A 23,253-nucleotide genomic window follows, 5' to 3' on the forward strand; every position below is an offset into this window, starting at 1 on the left:
GGGTGGGGCTAATAGTAATATTCAGATTCCAATTCCAATTCCAAGGAAATTTATGTGTTGTTCCCAGAGAGCTATGATAATACATTCCTTGCTTCCTTCTTCCTTTGAAGCCAAACATTTCCCCAAATATTTTCCTGGTTTCCCACTGATTAGTATTATGGATCATTAGTATCTCTGAATCATTGCACAATAATAATGTTTACATAGCAGAGTAATTATGAAGATCAAGAGAGATGCTATAAGTGAAATGTTTTATAAATTACAAAATGCTAAACAAGTGTTAGCTGTCATTATTAGCTGCTTCAGTTTTTTGGATACTAATAAATAACTCAATCCCCTTGCCTTTCACTGTAATTTAATTTATTCGTTTATTTTTTTCATTCATTCATTCAACAAAGATTTATTTAATGAGCTTAATATGTGTCAGGTTCTGTGCTAGGTATTGGGGTCACACTGGTGAATTAGACAGCTACAGAATTCATGCTTTCAAAAAACTTATATAGTCCAGACAAGTAAAGACAATTTTACAACATAGCATGATCAGTGTCACAACTGGGAAGTACAGAGAAAGCTATAGGAACACATAGAAGGGATGTCTGACTAAGACTCTGAGGTCAGAAAAGGTTGGCCTAAAGAAATGGTATCCAAAGGATTAACAGCAATTGATCAAAGAAGAGATTGGAAGTGAAACAAAAATAGCTCGCGGGATCTGTAAGGCTAGGAGGTGAAAGAGCATGACATATTCGAGGGCCTTAAAGGAATTCAGATCACCTGGAGCAAAAATGAGAAAGATAAACAGAAGAAACTGACAGAAATCAGATAAAGAAGGGCCTTTTAAGTCACCACAGAATTAGAATTTTATCAGGAGGACACTGGGGAGCTACAAAAGGATTTCGAACAGAGGAATGATTGTTAGATTTTTATTTTTCGGTGGTGTCTCTGACTGTAATGTGGAGAAAGGATGGGTTAAAAGTGAGGCAAGGATACTATTTATCCCGATTACTGAATTTTTGGCACTCTCTTAAAGTTTGTGCTCAAGGGGAGTGTCTCACTCAGCTCACCCCAGTCCCAGCCCTGGTAGAGCATAGATTTTTGAGTCAGACAGGGCTCAGGTCAAAAATGCAGTTTCTGGCACTTTCTAGCTATGTGATCTTGTACAAATTGCTTAATTTCTTTAATCTTCAGTTTCTTCGTGTGTAAAATGGAGAGAGCAGTACATATTTTGTCAGGTTAAATCCGTTAATGTACATAAAATGCCTAACACTTTACATGTGATAATAAACCTTCGACAGATAATAATAACTACAGAATAATAATGGATTTGGGAAGGCCTTTCATGCCAGGAGTTTGAGCTTATTAGGTAGATCCTGGAAACAAGGGTTTAATTTGGCATCATATAAAAGAAGAAAGACAGCAGGGACTGAGGAACTGATTGGTGCCCATTTTGATATTCCAGGGTAGAAGCTGTGAGGTTCTAAACAAGATCCATAGTGGTGGCAATACAAGAGGGGGCAGATGGGAAATACATTGAAGAAAGGATCAATACAGTTGGTAATACATCAGATGTAGAGATGGAGAAAGAAGCGTGAGAATTTAGAGATGACTTACATTTCTGTGAATACAGGAAGGTCTCAGCGGATATCTATCTATCTTAACAATTGACCATTTCATTCTGCTCTTGGCTCCCATAAGTTTATAACTCCAAAGTCAGGAAGTGAAGTCAGTTTCCTCCTTTTACGAGATTTGCCAGTCACTCCTATGCTTCAGCAGTCTGTCCTTAGCGTGGATGTACTGAATATGCTAAATGAGAAGCTAAGAACCTTGTTTTTGTATCAACTGCAGTTGTGTTTTTAATGGGAAGCAAAATATACAGAAAACCACCTCCTGAAGGAAACATAGCAACTCAAGTTGTCAAATGTATCCGGGTAAGTCCATAAACTGTTTACCTGCCTTTTCAATCAAAGGGAAAGAGAGGCAATGCTGAGATACAGGCCTTCAAACATGGATACACATTTTTCTCAATGACCTCTGTTCTACTTCTGTGCCTTTTGGCAAACTGAGATTGGTCAGTCTTCCTCTGTGCCTCTACATAAACATTAGGTAAAAAAAAATAATATAACCACTTTTCTAAATTGGCAAAAATCTTCTGAAATGTAATTATATATGTTGCCAACAGAAAATAAGGCTAGATAAAATTATATGTGAAATATTCTGAAATTCAGTGTCTCATGAAATCAAAAAGTTGGAGTAAGTGGCTTAAAGTATGTGTGCTTGAGGGAAGGGATAATGAGTTGGAAAAGGCAGGGGATGGTTTCGTCTTGTCTCTTCTCTGATGTCTATGCTCTTTCCTAGTTTGCTATTTCCAACCGTTTCAAGAACCGTTCTGGGGACCTTCCAAAGCAACAGCACTGGCTGGACTGGGCAGCTGAGAAATACCCAGTAAGTTGGAACTGCAAAAACACCTTATGCCTCCATGGCACCTTTCCCAATGTCCAAACTGATCCATCCTGCTGCATTTGACCTCTTCTCTTACTGTTCTGGGGCATTTCTACTCTGAGCAAAGAAACCACATCTAGCAATTCAGTCTGCTCCTTCTTCCCCTTTGTTGCAGAAGCAGCTTATTATGGATGTGAAGGCACTGACCAGGATACTTTTCCTTTATATCCCATTGCCCATGTTCTGGGCTCTTTTGGATCAGCAGGTAATAATAGTTCTTTTGAAAGCTAACTCTTCTTCCAGCCCCTTCCTTCTCACAGAAAGGGATTTCTCATAATAGCATCTGTCTGCCCTAGGGCTCACGATGGACCTTGCAAGCCACCAGGATGAATGGGAATTTGGTGAGTAGAAGAGATTTTCCATAGAAGTCTATTTTTTCTTTGTAATCCATATTAAGGAAAAGTTAATTTCTTTGTGTTTTTCCCTGATAACTGACTTAAGATCATGAGAGAGGTGGCTTTAACATGAAGGTACTGAGAAGGCAAAGTAAAGAAAGCTGGTCTAGAAATAAAAAACAGAATCTTATCTTTAGAAATCAAGAACATAAGGAGGGGAAAGGTTTAAAGGTATACAAAGAAGTGTCGAGAGGATGGCTAGGGGATTGTTTTCTTCCATCCGAGCCTGCCTGGGGCACAGCAGGGACAGGTTTGATTGCTGCTACCACATACTTGGCCCCGTCTCTCAGGCAGGGGTCACAGCAGAGGAACTGGAAGTGGGATATTTCGTACATAGATATGGAAAGAATGAGAAAGGTGTAAACATTGTTATGTCTTTTTCCAATCTCCATTCTTTGGCAAACTCAAAGTTGCATCTCTGCTCTCAATTGTTCCACTTCCTAGATTATTGTACTGTTTTTCTACCATCTCAGTTGTGAAGAGGGCAGGGTAGAATGATGCCAGGGTCTTATTAGCCGGTCTATTTGGAGCCTGCCAAATAGAATTTTACCTTTTCCCTTCCTCTGGTTGTCCAGGCTTACCATGGTTGTTCTCTTGTTGACCCCTCGGAGAACAACTTTAGAAAGACTGTGCGTCAGTGGGAATGTTCACTCCAACCATGATGTCTTGTACTTCACCTTATAACCACCTATAACTGCAGTTACTGAGATTAATAAAAACACACTGACTCTGTTCTCTCTCAAGATAATGAAAGCATAGTACACAGAAAAGAATCTTCTCCCTAGGCACACCTGCCTTCAGCAAGCATATCCTGACACCATTCTCAGTCTGTTCCCCCACATACTCTTACAAGCATGACAGGGGTCCTGAACCAAAGGCCTGATGGATTTTGTCTTATGCTTCTCACCTGCTAATTAGCAAGATTGTTGATCTTGGCTTTTCTCGTCTTTCGCCACCATCTAAATGTAATTTGTTATAATGTTGCAGGGGTCTTTTGTGCTTCAGCCCGACCAGATGCAGGTAGGAGACCGCTGTAGTCGTGGGGGCTTATTCTTTGCTCAGCTATACCCCTACCTGTACTACTGGATTACCAGTCACAATTTTCTGTTTTCCATGCTGAGGAGAGAAAAACATAGGGATGGAAATATTCTCCTTAAACCCCACACTTCTCTTTCACATTCTCTGTTAAGTGAGTAACTCCTGCCCAACTCCAGGGAGAGTGTTTTGAGCTCACAGGAAAAGTGTAAGCATTGGATGTTTTTTCCATGTTAAGGTAGTATTTTGGAATTATTGTCGAAGAAAAGTGTGAGACTTTGTTGTGAGGAGTGAAGTCAGAATTTCTGTTTATTGGTTAACTCCTAGTTCTTTTTTTAACCCCTTATTCAACAATCCCCAATGCTTCCTTCTCTCCTTCCTTTCTCCTCGCTATGATATTTTTCCTGGGGCTGTGGAACTGGGGAAGGTAAGTGAAAATGGGAAAGAAGAGCTCCCAACTGATTGACAGAAAAACGGTTCCAGAATGAGACTGGTTCCTTGGGATATTTGGAAGCTAAGGTGCTATGCGAGGGAAATAGAGTCTTGGCGGTGTAAAGGGTTCGAGAGACATGGAATCATTCTGTACTTAGTATGATGAAAGTGAGTCTGGATGTGAGAGAGAGTGCACACGAGCAAATGAGAGCACATGGTCACACTCATGATACAAGAATGCTTGTAACTAATCCTTTTTACCATGGTATTACAGGTACTAAATCCCTTTCTGGTTCTTATCTTCATCCCGTTGTTTGACCTTGTCATTTACCGTCTGATCTCCAAATGTGGAATTAAGTTCTCGTAAGTGCTCACTACGCCTCTGTTGCTCCAAACTGACTCAGGCTTTGCCCAGGTTGATAAAGATTCAGTGTCAGCACTTTTCTATTTAGTGATGATTTGTTTTGATATATCAATTTCTGCTTCTGTTTATCCATATTAGACTAAATGCCTATTGACACTGGCGGATGGAAATTAGATCTAATTAATTCTTATTGCAGAGAGTACAAGCCATTACTGGAGACTTAACTGTGTGATGTTGAAGGGGTAGGTCTAAGTTTCACGGAAAGTCAAAACTATGCGAGAATAGGCTCCTAAATCGACTTGTTGCTTTCTTCTTGAAAGTTGCCCCTTCAAAGAAGTCTAAAGCCTTTGACAACAACTAAGCCCTTTAAATCTCCTGTTGTTCATATGAAACAAATGGGGGACCTGGAAAGTCTGGGAATAGAACTGTCCTAATTACTACTTTTCCCGCATTCTAAATAGAAGTGTTATTCTTTGTAAATTTAACAGAGGAGGGTTTCAAGCCTCCTCTAATTCCTGATTGAATAGCAGTTTCCTTTTGATGATCACTTTACCATATTCAAATGGCCTTTTGTCATTTACTCATTTATTGAGCAGATATTATTGAGTTTAGCATCAAGTACAATACAAATGTAACAGCACAAATCTTGCCCTCAAGGAGTTTACTGTTTAGTTAGGGAGCTAGAACACATACAAGGTGAAATATGTTAAGTGCCCTAAGAAGGGAAACAAAGTGCCAAGGAAGTGTAGAGCAAGAAGTGAGTCCTTCCTGCCACCAGGTTCAAGAAAGACTTCTGAAGAAGAGAAAAATGAGGTGATAATGTATAGTGCCTGGCATATGGTAAATGTTCAATGAATCTGGCTGTATTACTATTACTTTGTTATTATGACATAATGGATAGAAAGACCATTACAAACAAAAGTAGAGGTGGGAAAATGTGGTGCATTACAGAGAACAGTTCAACGTGACTTAAGTAAAGGGAGAAAGAAGGCTGTGTGAAGGGGAGTTCTAGGAAATAGTTTGAAAAGTAATTGGGACCAAATTAGGAAAGGTCTTTAATAGTAGGTTTAGGAGTTTTAGCTTTTATCCTTTAGAGTCCAAAGTTGAGATATATTCGTCTCTCCCTTTCCTCTGCAGATCGCTTAGGAAAATGGCTGTTGGAATGATCCTAGCATGCCTGGCATTTGCAGTTGCAGCAGTTGTAGAAATAAAAATTAATGTGAGTTCAATAAATCTTAAGCTCCATCAGGGAAGATTCATATCTATTGTTCACTGTTCTGAGTTGTTTGATCGTGATTCCCTGGTACCTAACACAGTACCTGTTTTAAAGAAGGTGCGTAATTAGTATTTGTGACAAATGAGTAGATACAAGGGCAGAGTGGCAATGTAAACTGAGGCCCACCTCCCACCTGAGTGATTCAGAGTATATTGTCAAGGAATTCCCAAAGAGAGGTATCTAGCCATCTCTTTGGGAACACAGGCTTATATGATACTTTACCAGATACTCAAAAAAATACTTTCTGGCAGATTGCATAGCCACTCTTGGGGAATGATGTATGAGGTCACAGCCAAGTCAAAAAGCATGGAGTTTGTTACGTGGCATCAGTGTTTGCTACACTGAGTTAGTGTTTCACCCTCCAAACTGCCTTCTGAGTTTTCTAAGCCAACTGCTCTTCAGAGGGAGAAAGCTATGTCCTCCCGACTAGACAGGCTAGGCTGTCAGAGATAGGGCTGTGATATGCATTCTCATTCTATCTGAAGGGTTATTTGTTGGTGATTCTGACATATGTTCTCCATCTCAAGGAAATGGCCCCACCCCAGCCAGGTCCCCAAGAGATTTTCCTGCAAGTCTTAAATCTGGCAGATGATGAGGTGAAGGTAACGGTGCTGGGAGATGAAAACAATTCTTTGTTGGTGGAGTCCATCAAATCCTTTCAGGTGAGGTATGGACTGGAATGAATTAGAAATACATTCAGATTATGCACCAAAGCAGCAGCATAATGTAGTGGTTAAGAGCAGGCATGTGTGGAGTCAAATGGCCCTGGTGTAATTCCTGGTTCTGCCACTCCTTTGCTATAAAGACCCTGAACAACTTGTTTTATCTCTAAACTTCAGTTTCAGCATCTGCAAAATGGCGATAATTTTTATGTCATAAGCTGTTGTAAGGTTAAGTATTATATGTAAAGTGTTTAGCGTAGTGTCTGGGACATTGTAAGCTCTCAATAGGTTGTAATTTGTATTATTATTTCAAACTGCCTCCTAATCATGCACATCCTCTGGAAGAGTGTGGCTTGTGTATTTTCATTACTGTTACTGTACCTATTCTTAAAAATTTATTTTAAAATATTATTTTTAAAGAATAAAAGTAATATACATTTACTGTTGAAAGTTGGGGAATATGTAGAAAGACATAAAAATCATCTATAATTCCATCACCCTGAGATAATCACAGTGAGCATTTTTGTATAAATGAATAAATAAACTATTTCTTTGAAAGAGCTCAAACTCTATATTCTGCATTTACCTTGATTTTTTTCTTAACATTAATTGCATTCTAAGCATTTTTCCATGTCCTTAGATAATCTTTAAGAACATGATTTTAATGGACATATAATGTTCCATTCTATGGATATATCATAGTTTATTTGAATATTTCCTTATAGGTATTTAAGGTTTTTTGTTATTATATATAATCCTATAATGAACATCCTTACTCGTAATCTTTATGCATGCCTCTGATTACTCCTAGTCTATTCCTAGAAGTGGAATTACTAGGTTAAAGGATAATGCTGAAAGTATCTGATGAGGTCATCTGCCCTGGGGTGCTATGAGATAATGATGTCCAAGATGGGGTGGAAGGTGAGTGTGATAGGTTTTTCATTCTACAGAAAATGCCACGCTACTCCAAACTCCACCTGAAGACAAAAAGTCAGGATTTCCACTTCAACCTGAAGTATCACAATTTGTCTGTCTACACGAAGCATTCTGTGGAGGAGAGGAACTGGTACAGTCTGATCATTCGAGAATCTGGGAAAAGTATTTCCAGCATGATGGTAAGTTGAGGAATGGCCTAGGTTCCAAGTTGTTATCTTAGAGTATGATGACTGGCTTAGATCAATATCTTACCAAGGATATGCCTGATGATCAAATTTTCTGATTATCAGTTCTCTGTTGTCAGCTGTAACTGATTTTTACTTTCTTCTGTTGTAGGTGAAGGATGCAGAAAACAAACCACAAACATCCCACAAAGCTGGGACGACAGCTGTGAGGTTTGGATGTCAAGGAGACACAGTTCTCTTGGATTTGGGGTCTCTTCTGATCTATGGGGCTTCAGATGAAGAGGCCTCATATTCTGCTTGTCTTGTACAAAGATTCTCTCTCCTAGAATGTCAGGGGCATGGGTGTCAGATGGCGTTTTCCAGGACTGAGAGGCAGATAGGCTTGCTTTCCCATGTGGTATTCAATGATGACCTATATCTGTGTATGCCCCCTTGTGCTCTGATGCCTCGATCCCTTCTGCTGAATTTTATCCATGTATCTTGCTCTCAGGAAAGTAGCTGAGTACTTTCCTCTGTGATCAACAGGGAGAAATTTAGAAGAGAGCAAATAATCTTTCCTTCATTGTTGGTAGTTGAATATTTCTTACTGTTTCTGTGCTTTAAAAGTGTAGTTTTTATTTTAAACCTGTAGAGGCATCATGGTGTAGTACGGGTACACATTTGGAGTCTAAAGACTTGGTTTTGAATCCAGATGAGTCTGAAGGTCTTCTCAGACAGCCTGGAGGTGGAGCACCAAAGAGGCCACCTGTTCTCTGTGGCAGGAATCTGAGATGAAACCGACAGATGCACATGCCTATGACCAACAAGATTACATGGTTGCTGCTGAGAATAGTACTTTAGAGGAGAACTTTTAATGAAAAGCCTGAATCGTGGAACAGTCATAATAATTTGCTTTTGAATATGCTTCAGAGAAAGTAAAGAGCTCAAAATAAGTCAGACAGCAGTGAGGATAGGATTTCCCTGGGTCAGAGAGGCATAAAAACCTCCGGAAGGGCTGAAAGGGGAAATTTCTAGATCCATGCAGGATTATCTAAAGTCCAGGAATCAACATTAAGGATTCTAGAGGGAACTGCCCTTCTTGTCCCATGGGCCAGAGACCAACACAAAAGCTATCCAAATAGAAATGTACCCCAAACCCATATTGAGAGGACAATTAGGGGCCTAGTTTCAGAAGACCAGGAAGATTGTTCTGGAAGGGTCCAAGATTGTCTGAGAACTCCAAAACAATGATAACTCAACCTACCATGGGTTGGGAGTCTGGGTTTTACATAAGTAAAATCAGATTTCATTTATAGGAGGATAAAGTATCAGTTTTATGTAAATACTGGTATATGTTTATATATATGATAATTTTTCTTAATAGAGTCTCAGTTGATGAATCCTACCACTATAAGAGGGAAAGAAACTGGGTGCACCTCAGCTAGATTAGTGAGGAAACTCAGACTGCCATGGGTGATCATGATAGCGTCCATCCCAGCTAGAGGTCAGGTGAGGGTGTGGTAGATAGAAAGCTAATTCCTCAGGAAGGAGAAAGTTAGGGACAGTTAAGACTACTGATTACTTCTTACATGTGAGTTCATTCATTCATCCAGTTAACACTGTATTATCATGTACCTTTTCTGTGCCAGCCACTGTTCTAGGCACTGAGGATATAGTGGTAAACAAAACAGAAGAGGCCTCTATCCTTTTATCAGGTCTCCCTGTTTGGGACGGTTTGTCTGATCTGTAACACTGTCTCTACCCTTAGGTTCGTTAACACTTTGCATAAAGAGGTCAACATCTCCCTGGGTGCGGATATCTCCCTCAGTGTTGGTGAAGACTATGGTGTGTCTGCTTATAGAACTGTGCAAAGAGGAGAGTAAGAGCATTACCCTTGTGGACATTTTACTTTTATCAACAATTGTTTTTTAAATGTCTTTTTTTGCATAGAGGTAGGGGGATTAAGTATATCTTGGCTCATTTTGAGTATATACAGACTCCTGCTCTTTTCAACCCTTGCCTCCTTCCCTCAGTCTCACCTTTTTCCACACAGGTATATTGAAATCATGATTGCTGTGAAGGCCATGCTGTGTAGTTACCAAAGCCCATCTCTGGGAATTTTGCAAAGTTTATTATTAGCTCCCACTCCTACCCTTTGGTACCTCCTGTTGGCACCTCATCACTTCAAGCTTATCCTTTCAGTTTCACTGTTTTATGCTGTTCTGCTGATTTGTAAGACTTAGATGAAAAAAATTCCTAAGACTTAGATAAGAAGATATAGGGCCTGAGGTCCACAAAAGAAGGTGATTTGTGCCTTCCTTATTCATATTTAAGGTTAAAAGAAAATACCCAACAAGAAATGAAGAGCTCAGATCAGGGGCAGAAAAACCTGGCATGAAAATAATTCACTTCTAGAGACTTCTCTCTTTCAAAAGAAATGGCGGCTTTGCTGCTGAACTCACCATGAGTAGACGTGAGATCACTCTTTCCCCTGGAGAGAGGAGTGCTTTACTAAGCTGTGATGTTTATTCTAATCTAAACTCCTCCTATTCCAGATACCCCGCGATGCGTTGTCAAACAAAAGATAAGGACTTTTCACTGAATTTGGGTCTACTAGACTTTGGTGCAGCTTATCTGTTTGTTATTGCTAATGTAAGTAGCTCATGGCCACCTCTACTCTCTCCTTCCATAGATCTGTATCTATATCTGTATCTGTATCTACATCTGTATCTGTATCTATCCTGGGATCCAAAGTAGACTCTGTTGCAAGACAGGATCACATACTTATGTTTAGTGTAATGTGATAGATTCTATAGTGACTTTAGAAGGCCCACTATAGTCTCCATAGGGCACATTAAAAGAGATAACACTGGCAGCAGGCACAGGGTCTTGGGTCATGGGAAACATAATTTATCTTGAGCCATTGTTATAAGATTACGTGGTCTACTCCAGTCTCTTTACGTCCCCAAGAAAGCAAAGATCATTTATGTCTTCTTGACTGACTCCACATGCGAGTCTCATAGCTCCCTGGAAATTGATCTGCCAGCATGTCATAGTCTAAAATACCAAGACTGGTAGCAAATGTCAATCTCTACACAAAGTTAGGGGGATCAGTTAACGGTGATCCCTCAAAAGCAATTGTCTCAGCAATTAGGGCAGGGCAGGGTACCTCTGAATTTTAATTTTGATGTCAATCTTGATTCTAATTTTATCTCATTACTTTTGGCATTGTATTAAATATAAGAAAAAGGTACTGAATAAGAAATGATGGAACATTTCCAGACCTATGATGAGAATAATCTGTAAAGTTTTACTTATTTTAATTAATTTAATAACCTGGTATCTTTGGTATGCCATTTTTTTATTACAGCTTAATTGAGACATAATTCATATACCAGATAATTCACCCATTTAAAGAGTACAAAGATTTTAAATATACTAACATTCAATACAGAGAGAATTTCTTTTTTTTTTTTTTTTAAAGATTGGCACCTGGGCTAACAACTGTTGCCAATCTTCCTTTTTTTTTTTAAGGATTGGCACCTAGACTAAGAACTGTTGCCAATCTTTTTTTTTTTTTCCTGCTTTATCTCCCCAAACCCCACCTGTACACAGTTGTATATCCTAGTTGCACGTCCTTCTAGTTGTGGGATGTGGGATGCCGCCTCAACGTGGCCTGATGAGCGGTGCCATGACCGCACCCAGGATCCAAACCCTGGGCCACCACAGTGGAGCGCGCGAACTTAACCACTCGGCCACGGAGCCAGCCCATATATTTTCAATAATATGTATTCAATGGTTTTTATTATATTCACAGAGTTGTGTAATTTAGAACGTTTTCATCCTTCCAAAAAGAAGCTCGATACCCTTTAGCAGTCACTTCTCGTTTTCTTCCAAACCCCCTAAACCTGGACAAGCACTTGTCTACTTCCTGTCTCCATAAATTTGCCTATTCTGGACATTTCATATAAATGGAAAGATACAACGTGTGGCCTTTTGTGTCAAGATTCTTTTATTTAGCATATTTTCAAGGTTCATCCATGTTATAGCATGTATCAGTACTTCATTTCTTTTTATTGCCAAATAATATTCTATAGTATGGATATAACACATTTTATTTATCTATTCATCAGTGGATGGGCATTTGGTTTTTTCCCACCTTTTGACTATTAAAAATAATGTTGTCATGAACATACATATATAAGTTTTTGTGTAGACATATGTTTTCACTTCTCTTGGATATCCACCTAGGAGTGGAATTCTTGGGTCACGTGGTGAGTCTATGTTCAACCATCTGAGGAAGTGCTAGACTTCCCCAAAGTGAATGCACTATTTTACATTCTCACCAATAGTGTATAAGGGTTGCAATTTCTCCACATCCTCACCAACACTTGTTTTTCTGTCTTTATAATTATAGCTCATCCTTGTAGGTGTTAAATGGTATCTTATTGTGGTTTTGATTTGTATTTTCCTGATGGCTAATTATGTTGAGCATCTTTTCATGTACTTATTGGCTATTTGTATATCTGACTTGGAGAAATGTCTTTTCAGATCCTTTGCCCAGTTTCTAACTGAGTTGTCTCTTTATTATTGAGTTGTAAGCATTCCTTATATATTTTGGATATAAGTCCACTTGTCAAGTATGATTTGCAAATAATCTTTCCCATTCAATAGGTTGTCTTTTTAACTTCCTTGATGGTGTCCATTGAAGCACAAACATTTTTAATTTTTGTGATGTTCAATTTATCTATTTTTTCTTGGGTTGCTTATGCTTTTGGTATCTAAGAAACCATGGTCTAATCCAAGATCTTAAGCATTTATGCCTATGTTTTCTTCTAAGAGTTTTACAGTTTTAGCTCTTATATTTAGGTCTTTGGTCCAGTTTGAGTTAATTTTTGTGTATGGTTTGAGATAGGGGGTTAACTTCATTCTTTTGTTTGTGAATATCTAGTTGTCCCAGCATAATTTGTAGAAATGACTGTTCTTTCCCCCATTAAATGGTGCTGGCACTCTCGTCAAATATCAATTGACCATAAATGTGTGGACTGATTTCTGACTTCTCAATTCTATTCTATTGATCCACATGACTATCCTTGTGCCAGTACCACACTGTCTTGATTACTGTTACTTTGTAGTAAATTTCAAAATCCAGAAGTATGAGTCCTTCAATGCTATTCTTCCTTTTCAAAATTGGTTTGGCAATTCTGGGTCCCATGAATTTCCAAATAAATTTTCAGATCAGCTTAGGATCAGGAGCTAGCTGGGCTTTTGATAGGGATTGCATTGAATCTGTAGGTGATTTTGAGCAATATTGCTATCTTAACAGTGTAAGTCTTCTGATCAGTGAACATGAGATGTCTTTCCATTCATGTAGGTCTTCTTTAAGACCTAAATTTTTTTAAACAATGTTTTACAGTTTTTAGAATATAAGTTTTAAATTTACTTTGTTAAATTTATTCCTAAGCATTTTATCCCTTTGATGCTATTGTTAATGGAATCATTTTCCTAATTTTATTTTCAGATTGTTCATTGCAAGTGTGTAGAAATACAATTGATTTTGTATATTGATCTTGCATCCTGCAACCTTATTGAACTAATTTATTAGTTCTAATAGTTTTTTTAGTGGATCCCTTAGGATTTTCTACATACGAGATCATGTCATCTGCATAGAGATAGCTTTACTAATTCCTTTTCAATATGGATGCCTTTTATTTCTTTTTCTTGACTAATTGTCCTGGCTTAAACTTTCAGTACAATGTTGAATAGATGTGGTAAGAGCAGATATCCTCTTACGACTCATAGATGTAATTTATCAGGTTAGGTTCCCTTCTATTCCTAGTTTGTTGAATTGTTTGTTTGTTTGTTTGTTTGTTTTACCATAAAGGGGGATTGTATTTTGTCAAATGCTTTTTCTGTGTCTATTGAGATAGTCATGTGATTTTTGTCCTTTATTCTATTGATATGGCATAAATTCATTTTCACATATTAAAGCAACCTCGCTATATTAGTTTCTAGGGCTGTTGTAACAAAGTACCACAAGCTGAGTGGCTTAAACAACAGAAATTTACTATCTTACGGTCGTGAAGGCTAGAAGTCCAAGATCAAGGTATTGGTAGGGTTGGTTCCTTCTGAGGGCTGTGAGGAAGAATCCGTTCCATGCCTTTCTTCTAGCTTCTAGAAGTTTTCTGGCAATATTTGGTGTTCCTTGGTGTGTAGAAGAATCACCCCAATCTCTGCCTTCATCTTCACATAGAGATCTCCCTGTAGACTTGTCTAAGGCCGCATTTCTCCTTTCTTATGAGGACACTAGTCATATTGGATTAGGGTCCCCCCAGTGACCTCATTTTAACTTAAGTAATTATATCTACAACAAACCTATTTCAAAATAAGCTCACATTCTCAGATACTTGGGGTTAGGACTTAAAATATGACGTTTGGGGGACAAAATCCAACCAATAACACTTGCATTCCTGGTGTTATTCCATTTTTCATTTGTTCTGTCTCTCGTATGTGGCTCAAGATAGAGGTCATATATATTGTTTCTGAATGCCAGACTCTAATAAGCGTCTAGAGTAGAGATGGTAAATTGGAGGCCTGGGGGCCCAGTTCCTTCCATGGCCTTGTTTTGTTTGGCCTGCAAAGTATTGACAAAAATAATAATTATTATTATTAATTGACAATATTTAAAATTCAAGAGATTTCACATAAGAGGCTAGATTCCTAACATTTCTTAAAAACAAAAATCCAAAGATTTTTGTAACAGGTATTACCATGTCAATTGTCTGGTGCTGTGGTGGCTGTACCTTTAGCTGGGGCCTATGCTGTCCAGTTCACCGTAGTCTCCATCATTCCCATTCAGCCTGCTTTGTTTACTTAATTACCTGCCTATGGGTATTTGAGTATGTGATCTTGATTTAGAAACTCAGGTCATAGTCTTCTCTTAGGCTGAGAAACCCAAACATATGCCCAGATATTAGTCACAATATCAACTAAAGCAAAATTTACTTCAGTATTTTGAAACTAATGGCCCTTTGACTCAGAGAATCGAGGGCATTTGGACATCAAAGACTTTTGATTTTAAGGATTTTTGACCTTGACATTTTAACTCTGCCATTTTTATCTCATTGCCTATCCAGATATTATACTAGATATTATACTACCACCAAATAACGATTTTACTCCAAGAAATATATGCAATTAAAAAAATTTCATTCCACTTATAATAACAAATATTAGTGGACACGATCTGTATAAAACCAACCATAGCTAAAAACCTGCATATAGTAAAAGTAGTTTTAAACAAACAAAAAAAAAGATTGTAGAATCACATATATTTGGTAACATTAATAACAAGAAATTCTTTTTGACCAGACTTTTAAAGAAAAATGGCATCTTGTTGACAAAATTAGAATGTATAAGATTTAAGTTAAAAAATAATGACCAGTAAAAAGAATTCAAAATAGCAGGTGGTATTTGATATGGATTTTAAAAAATTGATCAACAAGATCTTCAATGTAAGGGTTACCAAGAAAATAATTTATTCCGATAAAAGTAATTTTAGTAAAAAAAAATTTTAATGGAAACTATTAAAAATGGTTTAATTGTACTTACATAGAAAATTGGATGATGAATTAAACTTTTCTCAAGAACATGCTTTCTGAAAATTCATTGTGTTTGTATAACTCAGATGCCATTTTATTCGTAAAATGTTGGCCAGGATCAAAATACACAATAGGTCAAAATGGTGGGAGTCCAAACTACATTATCAAAATATTCTGCCCTTTAAGGACACTGTCGGTAATGGTATCTGATTGACTGAATCCAGGCAAATGGGTGCAATGTTACCAAAAGGAATTTTTTTAAAAACTGAAATTGTGTAGAAATTCCTTAACCTCTTGAGGGTAAAAAAGAGGGGGTGGATATAAGATCACAGAATGCTGTAGGTCAAGAATGTTTACTTGAGACTGCTGACATGCCCTTTTCTTCTTTTCTTCACTAAGCGCACCAATCAAGGTCCTCAGGCCTGGAAGATGGAAGACATTCCAGCCAACAAAATGTCCGTTGCATGGCAGCTACCACAATATGCCCTGGTTACAGCTGGGGAGGTCATGTTCTCTGTCACCGGACTCGAGTTTTCTTATTCTCAGGTAGGTTTTTGCAAATAGAGCATGGAGGTGGAGACATTGCTTAGAAGATGGTGAGTTTTAATCCTGGCACTGCCGTGAAGAGGCATGTAACCCTGGGCAAGACCTCCATATTTTTTGGCCTTAGATTTCTTATCTATGACCCTGAACAGAGAATCATCTTGACTCCCAGGATCATGGCAGAGCCGCATAGTAGCCTATGCTGTTTGGGATCTAGAAAAGGATATTTACAGATTGAGAAGAACGGCAATGGAATCAAACTGCCCATGTTCAAATTTTGGCTGCATAACCTATTGTGTAACCTTGAGCAAGTGAATTATCATCTCTCTAATGCTATTTTTCTTTATGTATAAAATAAGAATATTAATAGAACTTATCTCTTAGGGTTGTAATGAAGATTTTATGATATAATGAATTAAAATATTTAGTTAAGAACTCTATCTTATTATTACTGTTAACATTATTACCACCCCCTGAATCGGTGTGATAGTTGAACTTTGTGGGGGAAGTTTGAATCTGGAAGCTTTTGTGAGAGAAGTTTTCTGAATAGATGCACTGGGCATGAGAGTGGCGTAGGGAGTTCACTCACAAACTTTTGTCCCCTCTAGGCTCCCTCCAGCATGAAATCTGTACTCCAGGCAGCCTGGTTGTTGACAGTGGCAGTTGGCAATATCATCGTGCTTGTTGTGGCACAGTTCGGTGGCCTGGTACAGGTATGCGTCTAAGGGAAGCAGGAGCTTGTGTCTATCCAAGGTTTCCCCACTCAGTGCTGTCACATGAGGTGGGTTAGATATATACAGATTTTGCCATGAAAATAGACACACAAAGTGGCAAAAATGGCCACCATAGGCCCATGTGAGGAGAGGCCAGTGAACCCAGTCTTCTTCTAGCAAACCTCTTCTTAAACTGGTGACCCTGGGTCAATCTGCTCCCCAGTCCTCATCCTACGAAGATCCGTTTCGTTTCAGGTTTCTCCATATTCTTCTATTTCTTCCTGCAGTGGGCCGAATTCATTTTGTTTTCCTGCCTCCTGCTGGTGGTCTGCCTGATCTTCTCCATCATGGGCTACTACTATGTTCCTCTAAAGCCAGAGGATATTCAGGGACCGGCAGATAAGCAGATTCCCCATACCCAAGGGAACATGATCAACCTGGAGACGAAGAAGACAAGGCTCTAATGGCTTCCCGGACTCTGCCCAGACTCCAGTTCTTGGCTTTGATCTTGGCCATCACCCATCATCAACCATTTTTTTCTCCTGCTTGGTTAGTGGGGAGAAGTAGCAGCATGTCTGAGCTGATCTCCTCCACTTTTCTCCCATGACAGAGGCAGTTCTAGGCCTGGGTTTTCCAGTACATTAGAGAGCAAGACCCTGAGACTCTATGTCTTCCCACCTATCAGTGAACTCAGTTGACATTGTGTAGTGTTGCTGAAGCTGGCCTACTGCCTGCAAATGGCCATGAAAAACACAAATGTATAATTGAGATTGGTCTCTGTGGGTAAGCAAAGGTTTGTGAGAATTCTTTTATCTGCTGTTTAGAACTGATGATCCTACTTTTTGAGGTGCTGATTTAGGGACAGAATTGCAGAATAACAGAGAAACAGTATTTGAAGTTTCTTCATAAGCGTTGTAATTGTACTATTCACAGGACCTTAAAAATTGGTACATCTGGTGTCATCTGGTCTGGGGACTGGCTTGTCAGCTATCCAGGTTTGATAAGACCTGAGGAAATTTTTCAGTATGGATGGTAGGAGACAGAATGACATTTTATTAATACACAGGAGAAGATATATCTTTCTAATAATTACAGTATTTTATCTACTAACCCAAACACCACTTTCTCAGTACTGATGGATCTTTGGAAATCAAATTAAAGATAGTAAACATTGGTAAACAAACATGGTTCTGGAAAACAGGAACAGGTAGCAATTGCAGAAATCTTGATGAACCATTCCTCTGTGGTGCCTGTTCTTCTTAGGAAACAATGCTTCAGCCTTGGATTTTGCCTTCCTGGGGACAGTTGTATAGAGACTAATTGTAATTTTCCAGCCCTGCCTTTTCAATAGCGTCAGGCCAGTTTTTTCTTATTATTACATCATGTCTTGCTTATTGCAGCAAATATTTAATAACAATATTTTTATGAATCCATCTTCCTTTTTTATTATTACTCCCTTCAGCCTCAAAGTAGTTGCTCATTTTGATAATTTTTCTTGTTTCCCTTCTCCCATAATTTTTAAATGCCATTTCTTCATTAAGGCCTGGGAAGCCCCTGTTTATTCAAAAAAAGTTACATTAATACTCTAGATTTGAGCTTCTAAAATGGCAGTGCTCAATGGGGGGGCGTTGTCCCATACGAGAATCCTATCAAAATCTGTGGGGGAGGGGAGGAGTGGTAGAACATGAAGGGTTTTTGTGTTAATGAAAAGGTGAGAAACATTCCCTTGCACACAACGAATGAGTCAATGGACAGACACAGGAATGTCATTATGGTGTATTGCTAAGGAAAAAAGTTCAGGACCACCATAGTAGAGAGCCTCATTTCCATTGGTTTTACCCCGTTATTCTCATCTACAACTGTATTGAATCTCACATTGTAAACGTAACAAGTAAGAGAAGTTGCTCCAGTTTCCCCAAAATTATATACTTTAGTTTTAGTGACTAAAGTTTCAGAAGTACTGAAGTGACAGCAGCACCACCCTCACATATCTTGGTAGGAACACGACCTTACTCCTTTAGAAGATATTCTGTTCATTTTTGAGCAGCTTTAACTCAATCTGTTCTATGAAATATTGTTTTAAGAGATGCTAACAGTGTTGCTTGAATAAAAGTTTCTATGGACAAATAAATTTTGGAAATGAAGTATATTATATCTTCTTAACATTTGCATGTTGAAGGTTCTGAGAAATCCTGCAGTAAAGATACAAGACATTTTTGTTTGCCTTGCAGAACACTGGTTTGTGGAAAACCGTGGTAGGCAGTTCCTCCTTGAGCTGAACTAAAAGCTTCCCTCTGAAACCTCCTACCACTGGTTCTTTCCTTTAGAGTCAACAAGAATAAGCATAGTTCTCTCTTTCACGTAGCAGACTCTTCGCTGTCTGGGGAGAGCTCCCCAGTCATCAAGAAAGTATTCATCAAGCAAAAGATTCTCATTTCCTTTCATGTGTCCTCACAGAACATAGCCCAGCCCTTTCACCAGTTTGTTTTTCCTCTTCTGAAAAATAACCTTTGTCTGAAATGCAGCGGTGGATCAGAATCCCTCTTACTATGTGATATCTGGAGCTAAATACAACATTCCAGAAGAGGTCTGACCTGAAGAACTAGAACCTACCCTTCTCAAAACAATACTCTTCTGTTAATGCAGCCTTAGGTAACATTAGATGTTTTTGGCAACTACATCACAATGTAGACTTATATTCTTACCATATAGTTGACTAAAATCTCCATTTTTTTTAAAGAGAGCTATTGTTTATCCAAATACATCTTTGAGTTCTACTATATACCATTCACTAAGTTAGATGTTGGAAAAACAAAGCTGAATAATCTACTATACCTGTATGCAAGGTTACCTCACTTACCTTTACTGATTGCCAAGATCCTAGAGAATGCAAAGGCCTTGAGGAAGCAATGGTATATTGAGGAAGAGCAAGAAGGTCGGTATGACAGAACTGGACTGAGTAAGGTGAAAAGAGGTAGAAGATGCAGTCAGAGGAAGCTAGGGACCAGACTGTGTGGGGCATTGTGACCATGGTAAGACATTTTGGATGTTATTCTAAGTAAGATATGAAACTGTTGCAGGTTTAGAATACGAGAGTGACATAATCTGATTCTCTGTTTAAGATCACTCTGGCTGTTGAGTAGAGAGTTGTCTGTAGGGAGAAATGGAAGCATGGAATCCAATTAGGAGACTTTTATAAAAGTCTAGGATGAATGATGGGGCAATTTTCTGGGAGTAGAAAAGACTAGGGTAAGAATAGGATTGGGGTGTAAAGTAACTAAGAGTTTTTTTTGTGCATGTTGAGCTTGAGACGACAGGTATCCAACTGGAGATGTCGAGCTGGCAATCTCATGAGTCTGTAGTTCAGTTAAGAGGCTGGGCTGGGGATATAAACTTGAGAGTCGTCAGCATATAAATAGTACTTAAAGCCACGAGACTGGGTGAGATATCCAGGAAGTGAATGTATATAGAGAAGTTCAAGGACTAGGCCTTGGATTTTCCAGCATTAGAGGTCCAGAAAAGGAGAAGGATCCAGCAAAGTTGATGAGAATGGATGACTTACGAAGTAAGAGAAAAACAAGGGGAATGTGATTTAATATAGATGATACATTCTTTATTATAATTAGATAAAACTAAAATGAAAAAAATAATCTCTGGCTGACCTAAAGGAAGCACATGTTCCTGATAGGAAACAGGAAGTTATGGAAGTTCATAGAAAGGAGAGATTGCTTCTGGCCATGGGAATTAGGGAAGAAGTCATGTAAGCATGGAGTAGATAGCTTTTTAGTCTTGACCTTGAAGATGACTAGAATTTGGAAATGGAGGCAAGAGGCAAGAGAACATTCCAGGTAGAGAGTCCATCACAAACAAAGGTGAAGAGGCATGAAAATAAAACTTTGGGGAAATGATGAGTAGCCTGATTTGCATGGAATAAAGGGTGTGTGCAGAGTAGTAGTGGGAGATCAGACTGGAGAAGACATACAATATGTTAATGCAACGGATCAGAGTAAAAGGATCTAATTTTGACTCATTCCTAATTTCCTCCCTCCATGGCTTCTCATCCCAATCAGAATAAAATCCCAGCTCCTTACCCTGATCTATAAGGCCCTACATGGTTTGGCCTTTGCCTAACCTCTCTTTATCATTCTTTACTCCTTTGATTACTGCACTACAACTACTCAAGCTTTCTCTGATTCTCAAACATGTCAAGCTTGTTCCTGCCTTAGGATCTCTGCACTGCCTGGAAAGCTCTTCTCCATGATCTTCTCATCACTCAGTTGTTAAGTTAATATATCTATCACTTCTTCATCGCCTGACCTCTCAATTTGAAATAGTCATCTAGCATAACATGTATAAATATGCATTTCTGAGGACAGAAGGGTAACAGTGTCAGTTCAATCAGCAAATATTTATTGAGTACTTGCTATGTTCCATATGTGCTATATACATGAAAGACATAAAAATGAATGAAACACAGTTCCTGTCATCAATAAACTCATAACTTTTTCAGTTTTCAGATTTTTTTCCCCAAAAAATCTTGTGTCTTTCTAATTGTGGTGTTTCACTCTCAATCTTATTCTTATCTTTTGCAATCGCTTTTGGAGTCTTTCACATCCATAGATATAAACCATTAATACCCAGGGCTCACAATTTTTTGACCCCTTTTTGATTCCAATGGCCTCCTAGGGTAACTCAGTCATTCTCAGACTAAATTATATCTCAAACTTAAACATACGTTGAAAAACACTACCTCTAAAATCTCTAATTTTGAAATCTTTTCTGAAATAATCTGTCCTTTTACAACTTTTCCTCCCATTGAACTCATTGTTCATCTTCATTGTAACCTCCAATTGACACATCTCCGTTCTCTCAGACTACACGCTAGTCTGGCCTTGAAACTAGCCTAGGTCTCATGGTCAATTATTTTAGCTGTGCATTTTAGTCATGCATTTTCTACGACCTCAGAATTTTTGGTTTTCTTCACCTTCCAACATTTCTATCAGTCTCTACTAGTAGGCAAATCTAACCATTATTTCTATTCCTGTTTCTGGACTGTGTGGCACTGCAGGAGAAAGTCACAAAACTATGATTATAGTGTTCAAAATTCAACACCGTCTACCCATTTTCCAAATTAAGAACTTAGACATTATCCATGACTCTTCCCTCTGCCAGTTCACACATATTCAATCTATCAACAAGACTTGTAGATTCTACTTACTTAATAGGTTTCAAATCTGTCCATTTCTCTCCTTTCCCGCTGCCACTACTCCATTTAAAGGCACCATCATATCTCTAGATTATTACAACAGCCTTGTAAATGCACTCTGTGACTCCATTTTTTCCCCTACATTACTGACAATATGATCTTTCTTACGATGCAATGCATATTGCTTTCTGCTTAAAAACACGTCGTTGCTCCCTATTCACTCTAAAGATAAACTTCTAATTCCCCAACAAGGCCATCTGATCTGGCTCCTATTATAGAGTTTATTATAATAGCAAATGGCTGCTGCTATGATTGCTGATTTGTCTACTTCTGTCAATTATACCTGTCTGGGCTCATCCCTGCCACCAGCCCTTATCAAGTTACACACACCCACACACAAAGAGATCTCTAGACATCTTAATCAGGATTTCATTGCATTTATGGATCAGTTTGGGGAGAGTTGGCATATTTACCATATTGAGTCTTCCAAACCTCGAATCTCTTTTTTTTAATGTCCTTCCTTCTACTTTCTTTCCGTCTTTTTTTGGTGAGGAAGATTGGCCCTGAGCTAACATCTGCTGCAATCTTCCTCTTTTCTGCTTGAGGAAGATTGTCCCTGAGTTAACATCTGTGCCAATATTCCTCTATTTTATATGTGGGATGCCACCACAGCATGATTTGATGAGCAGTGTGTAGGTCTGTGCCTGGGAGTCAAACCCACAAACCCCAGGCCACCGAACCAGAGCAAGCAAACTTAACCACTACACCACTGGGCTGGCCCTTGCTTCTACTTTCTTTAGGTTTAATTTGCTTTTCTGTTTCTAATTTCTTGAGAGGGATATTGAAATAAATTATTTTTCATTTTTATTTTTATAATATATGTATTTAGGAGAGTAATGCTTTTTAACTTCATTAATTTCCTCTAATTACAACTTGAGCTGCAACCCATTAGTTTTGTTTTGCCCCTATCCTACAGCTCTCCATGTTCATCATATTTGTCCTTTAAAATCCCACTCCAATTTGACCACTTTTCTGAGGCTTTTTCTGATCCACCACTGAGATACACATGATTGCTCCAACCTCCCAACCTCAGTAATGGTCTACTTGTTATTCGGTGAAAGACATTCATCATTTTCTATCTTGTAGCACAGGTACGTGATGTTGTTTCATTTCCTTTGCTCCTTGAGGATCCTATTAGTTTGATATGTTGCATTTTCATTATAATCCAGTTCAAAATACTTTCTAATTTCCTTTCTGATTTCTTCTTTGACCTATGGGTTATTCAGAAGTGTATTGTTCAATTCTCAAACATTTAGAGATAATCTAAATTATCCTTTTGTTATTGATGTCTACCTTAATTCCACTGTGGTAAGAGAATATATTATGAATGAGATAAAATCCTATGAAATTTATTGAAGCTTGTTTTATGA

General features: G+C 38.4%; 1 protein-coding gene across 2 annotated transcripts in view; it reads left to right on the forward strand.

The window, feature by feature from the left end:
• SLC15A2 (solute carrier family 15 member 2) overlaps window positions 1–18,748 on the forward strand; it is a 35,625-nt gene extending 16,877 nt beyond the window's left edge. For both annotated transcript variants that reach the window (XM_014829590.3, XM_070508950.1), the window contains 15 exons: window positions 1,843–1,925; window positions 2,353–2,439; window positions 2,612–2,701; window positions 2,793–2,837; window positions 3,879–3,911; window positions 4,633–4,721; window positions 5,860–5,941; window positions 6,526–6,660; window positions 7,611–7,775; window positions 7,933–7,991; window positions 9,529–9,639; window positions 10,316–10,412; window positions 15,761–15,907; window positions 16,513–16,617; window positions 16,905–18,748. In XM_014829590.3, the coding sequence (XP_014685076.2) occupies window positions 1,843–1,925; window positions 2,353–2,439; window positions 2,612–2,701; window positions 2,793–2,837; window positions 3,879–3,911; window positions 4,633–4,721; window positions 5,860–5,941; window positions 6,526–6,660; window positions 7,611–7,775; window positions 7,933–7,991; window positions 9,529–9,639; window positions 10,316–10,412; window positions 15,761–15,907; window positions 16,513–16,617; window positions 16,905–17,081 (1,505 nt within the window). In that variant the 3' untranslated portion in view covers window positions 17,082–18,748. The remainder of the gene's footprint in view (window positions 1–1,842; window positions 1,926–2,352; window positions 2,440–2,611; window positions 2,702–2,792; window positions 2,838–3,878; window positions 3,912–4,632; window positions 4,722–5,859; window positions 5,942–6,525; window positions 6,661–7,610; window positions 7,776–7,932; window positions 7,992–9,528; window positions 9,640–10,315; window positions 10,413–15,760; window positions 15,908–16,512; window positions 16,618–16,904) is intronic.
• The last annotated feature ends 4,505 nt before the right edge of the window (window positions 18,749–23,253 follow it).

The sequence above is a fragment of the Equus asinus genome, chromosome 5 (genome assembly GCF_041296235.1).
Source record: "Equus asinus isolate D_3611 breed Donkey chromosome 5, EquAss-T2T_v2, whole genome shotgun sequence".
NCBI lineage: Eukaryota > Metazoa > Chordata > Mammalia > Perissodactyla > Equidae > Equus > Equus asinus.